The following is a 5087-nucleotide window of genomic DNA, read 5'->3' as shown; positions in this document are numbered from 1 at the left end:
GTGGGGCAGAGTGCGGCCTGTGCTTGGGGGGGGGTGAATGTTTGTGTGTGGTGGGGTGTGGGTATGGTGGAACATGGGGTGTGTGGTTGGGATGCGAGTGTGTGGGGGTATGGTAGGGTGTGGCTGGGTTCCTGAAAGGGCCACCTTCCACCCACTCAGCTGCCTGCAGGTATCAGTGATCATGCCAGGCAGGTAGAGTGGGTAGAAGATGGCCAAGAGCTGGAGCCCTATGCACTAGGGCAGGAGCCACCCAGCCTTCTCCCCGTTTGTTCTCTAACTTGGCTGAACCCAACCCATCTGCAGGTGGGGGAGGGGGTCAAGGGAAAAGAAAAAACAAATTAGCACTAGCACACTGCAAAGGGGCAGGAAAGCAGCTGCAGCTGGCAGGCAACAAGGGAAGCCCAGCTGCTTCCTAGGAGAGGGAAGGGGGAGAGCCGAGCCTGGCACTGACCACTCCCCTGGCCTCTATCCCAGTAGTCTCCAAATTTTTTTGATCGCGCACCCCTATCAGTAAAAAATTTTTAAGCATGCACCCCCAATATATGTATATTTATATAAATATAAATATAAGTTCTAATATTTTCTTCCCACACCCCAATGGATTGTCTTGCACGCACCCCACTTTGGAGACCACTGCTCTATCCCATGCCTACCCAGCTGAGCTGCAACTCGCTCCTACTGCTGCTGCCACTCCCATCCCACCTGCTTCCATCGTGCTGCCACACACCAGGCTCTTCCCTTCCCCTGCCTATACCCTTTGCATTTAACTGTGCAAACAGCTGTGCAGATGGCTGGAAGGCAGCAAGCTGGAGGCAGAGTCATCTCTTCCCTCCTCCCCCCCAATCCCAGCAACACCACCACTTAACCCTCCCTACATACTGCCCAGAGCTACAGCAGCAGCAGCAGTTCCACCCAGAAGCTACGTACACTAGCCAGGGCTGGGGTCGGGGCCAGGGCCCTCCAGCAGGCAAGGGTAGAAGCACAGCACGCTACCCCAGGCAGGAGTGCGTGGGGCTCAACTTCATACCAAACACAGCAGACACAGCTGGGGACCAGGCCAAATGCAATTAAATTGGTCGGTGCCCACCCACAGGTCAGATCCAATCAGCTGGCAATATATTGCCCACCCCTGTCCTAGGGTATTGGTAGAAGTTGACAAGTGGACACACAATTTCTACTATAGTTATGTCAAAGAAAGCCAAGGCACATTATGTTTGTATCAATGGGGAAAACACTTAAACACATACAGGATTCAGTCTACATAAAAGGCAAAAAAAATGTTTTTTGTTTTGTTCAGATGCAATGTTATTGCAGAAATGTGTAAAATGGTTGAGTATTTAAAACAGAACAGGAATGAAATAATGGAAATAGAAGACAATATATGTAACAGTGCCCATCAACGAAAGGTGAAAGCAGCAAAAGAGTAAAATGCATTTGAAAAGCAATCTGGTAATTTGAGAAGCAAAAGAATCAGAGGGCAGTACTCTGTACACTAATTTTCTGTTCAAGTGATTTTGCCGGAGCATTTACTTTGCCCATGGTATTTAACAAAGGTCCAGTTTCTGGCTTTAAGGTTGACACAGTCAATAGCACCTTGTATATGGAAATACCAACTCTCAGTGAAAAGAAACATTTCTACATTTTATTTACCAGGTGGAATAACCGTTACACTAAAGGCAAGGGCTGTTATAATCCTGATCTGAAGTTTCCTTTTTAAGCAAAACTACTAAAGTTACAGCTAACAAGATAATCACACTGGCTAAGAGCATAAAAGATGAACTTAAAAATCTCTCAAAGATTTAGTTTCAACAATGATTGCTAAAGAGAAAGATAATCAAGTACATTATTACTGATAACAGCAGAGAAAGATTCATCAGCATCTCAACTTACTCATTAAGCTTGTATATCTTCTCCGAAAAGAAGACTTCATCAAGAAGTTTGTGAATGTTGCGCCTCTCTGCAGCAAGCAATACACCATTATTTGCTAGAATTCCCAGGCAGGTGCCTGCATGTCCAATTGCTTCCATAGCATATTCAACCTGATATAAGCGACCTAGAACAAGGGTTTCAGTTAGTAAATTCAGCTCTTATCTTTGACCAATCCTGGTAACATCAAACTGGATTACCAAGCATGCTCAACCAATGGTTACTAAAAGCTAAATGGTGATCACCCCATCCTAGGATCAAGTCCTATGGCTGCTAGTGGTAGCTGAAGGTAAGGCGGATTAGTGCCTTATAGACTAACCAAATCAGAGGAAGCGCAAGCTTTCATAAGTAGCATCTGATGAAATAAGCTGGTAAGAAGAGTTGGAGGAAGCAGAGCTTCCAAACAGAAAACAGTGACTAGAAAATAAGGGGTACAATTAAACTGTCAAGAACAGATTAACTCACAGGTCCAATGAAGATGTACATCTGAAAGTTCCAAATGGAAACAAAACTTGTCCTTACACAAACTATTTTTAATGTAACAATTAATCTACCAAGTTTACTACCTCAGTAGAGCAAAGGAAAATGGATTTTCTAGATTGAGAAAGAAAACTTAGAAACTTCTACAACCATGGTTTTGTTTAGAAAAATGAGCAGCCCATATGAAATCCCTGTGTGGAAACTTACATTCCACACTAAGAGAGCCACTTGGCATTTACTCAGTTCATAACTACTACCAGGCTTCAATGCCTAGCTTATTTTACATTAGGTCTCTCCCACGCTAGTAAACAAGCCCTAAAAAGCAGCAATTACTACACTATGTAGTAGGGGTGCACCAATAAAGACTTTTTTGGCCGACACCATATTGGCCAATACTGATCCAATTGCCGATATGTAGCCCAGCAGCTTGGAGAGCAGCATCTCGCCGGTAAGCCTGTTGGAGGGAAGGGGTATGCGGGAGGGAAGGAGTGTGGCAGCTTGAGGCCCCCACAGTGAGGAAGGGAATGGGACTGGAGCAGGCATTGCCCAGCCAGGACAGGGTGGGGCATGAGATGGAGCTACAGGAGGCTCATCCAGGGGGCTCCCCACCTTTGTGCATACCCCTGGGGGGATGACACAGAGGGACATGTCCCCCAGATTTGAGCACGGGGCGAGGGCAGGGTGTCCACTGCAGGCTTGGGGCTGCCTCAACCTCTTCCTGATGGGGGTACTGAGCCAGGGCTGAGCTCGGAGTGGGCAGTGCTGGGAGGGGGGTTATGGGGTGGGCTACAGCCACCCTAAAATTCACCATAGCCCCCCCAGTCCTCCAGCATGTTCAGCATTGGTCAGTGTTGACAAAACCAAATAAGTTAATATCTGGACAGACTTTGGGTCTATTCTTGTATAGAAATTCTCATGGTTTTGCTGGGAAGGTTTCAAATACTGTAAAAAAAAAACAATCACAATCAAGCAAAGGATCTTTAATGCCTCTGTTCTTAAATCAAAAAATTATAAGTAGTGCTCCACTTTGACCACACAGTTTTGGCTGTTATTCCTAATGTGAAAACCAGATTTAAGTAATATCTGACATATCACACAAAGTGTAAACATCCAACATGACAGCTTTTCACAAGTTTAGCTGCTATTTAACTTTCAGAGAACGCTGAAGGTTCAGTGATTCATCCCCATTCACAGAAAATACCTTCTGGAGAAAATATAGTAGTTCTGGAATCATATCTTCGAGACTGTTTAAAGAAAAAAAACAAAGCAAAAACACTTACTTTTTCCATTCTATTGCCACAAGAAGAAATTTTACACGAGTCATCTTTTCAGTCACATGCAGAAGCCATCCAGTGACTCCACTCTTATTTACAAGAGACAGCAGCACAGCAGGCAATTTTGTTGCCATTAGAACCTTTCATTGGTGGTCAAGGAGCAAATATTCAATGCAGGGGTGGACAATTATTTCAGACAGAGGGCAGCTTAACAAGTTTTGGTGAGCTGTCAAGGGCCACATGGGTAGCCCTGCCCCCTAATCGCCACCTTGGGACCAGAAGTCCCACCCCCTAACCCCTGACCTTTGCCACTGGAAGTCCCTCCTATTGCTCCCCCCACCTCCATACTCCTTTGGGAGGGGGTTGCCACCTTAGAACCAGAAAAAAAAAACGAGCTATACACTAAAAGCCCAACACCTACTATAACATATTTTAATTTCATTACAAAAAAATATTTGTCATGATTTGTTTGCATACTGTATATAGAGGTGACTGCAAACATTAGTAGTCTTGTATATTGTGCAGGAGGGGGCTGGGGATGTGCACGGACAGTAGGATGGTTGTGAGGGCTGTGGCTGGGGGGGGCAATAGGGTATGCCAGGGGGTTGCGTATATGAGGACGGTTGTGGGGGCAGGGTGTGGGTGTGTGGCATTTGTGTGATGTGAGGGAAGGTGGGGAGGTATGGGGGACCCCCCCCACTTTAGGATGCAGCAGCAGCAGGCGGGGGTGCTCATGCCGGCAGGGCACAACCTCCACTGGGCAGTCTAGTCTCTATTGCAGGTGCTCCCCACCGCGCACGTGCAGCCCCTGCACTCGCACGGCACGGGAGGGATGAGGGTGGGAGCAAGGCACAATAGGGTATGTTTTGGAGGGGGGGGGAGGGGTATACACATGGGCACCTCACTCACAGCCTCATAGGCAGAAGGGCTGGGCAGTGCACAATACGTGGGTGGGCGCTGTGGGCTAAATGAGAGTGCCAGGCAGGCCAGATCTGGCCCATGGGCTGTACTTTACTCATCCCTAATTTAATATTTACCTCAATACTTTCCCTTTACTCCTGGTCTTTCTTGTGAAGTTTGAACCCAACCCTGCAATATTTCTGCGCAAGTTTTTCCAGATAAACTTAAATGTTACTACTAGCAAGAGCTGAGGATCCTCCATTTCCCACTGAACTTATTTGATTTACCTGTTGAAGAGTTTAACCAATTAAGTGAACAAGGGACTAAAGAGCTGAGCCATCAGGCATTAACTCACCATTTTGCTGGGAAGTTTAGGTTAGGCTGCAAATGAAAATGAAAGTTGTCAGGTGACAACAAGACACCTAGGGCACGCCGAAGACGCTGAAGGCATTTATTTAACCGAGAAGCTTGCACTACAGCACCAGTCCCCAAACCGGGTGACATCCC

At 46.5% G+C, this 5087-nt stretch overlaps 1 protein-coding gene across 1 annotated transcript in view; it reads right to left on the bottom strand.

Moving 5' to 3' along the window:
* Positions 1-5087, bottom strand: part of PSMA4 (proteasome subunit alpha 4) — a 14164-nt gene that overhangs the window by 8534 nt on the left and 543 nt on the right. The window contains exons 2-4 of the mRNA XM_019504407.1: positions 4936-4961; positions 3608-3650; positions 1891-2053 (exon numbers count right to left, since the gene is read on the bottom strand). Of these exons, the coding sequence (XP_019359952.1) occupies positions 1891-2053; positions 3608-3650; positions 4936-4938 (209 nt within the window). The 5' untranslated portion in view covers positions 4939-4961. The remainder of the gene's footprint in view (positions 1-1890; positions 2054-3607; positions 3651-4935; positions 4962-5087) is intronic.

The sequence above is a fragment of the Gavialis gangeticus genome, unplaced genomic scaffold (assembly GCF_001723915.1).
Source record: "Gavialis gangeticus isolate Ggan-Ray unplaced genomic scaffold, GavGan_comp1, whole genome shotgun sequence".
Taxonomy (NCBI): Eukaryota; Metazoa; Chordata; order Crocodylia; family Gavialidae; genus Gavialis; species Gavialis gangeticus.
Note: the sequence above shows the minus strand (reverse complement) of the source record. Positions and strands in the feature narration are given on the sequence as shown.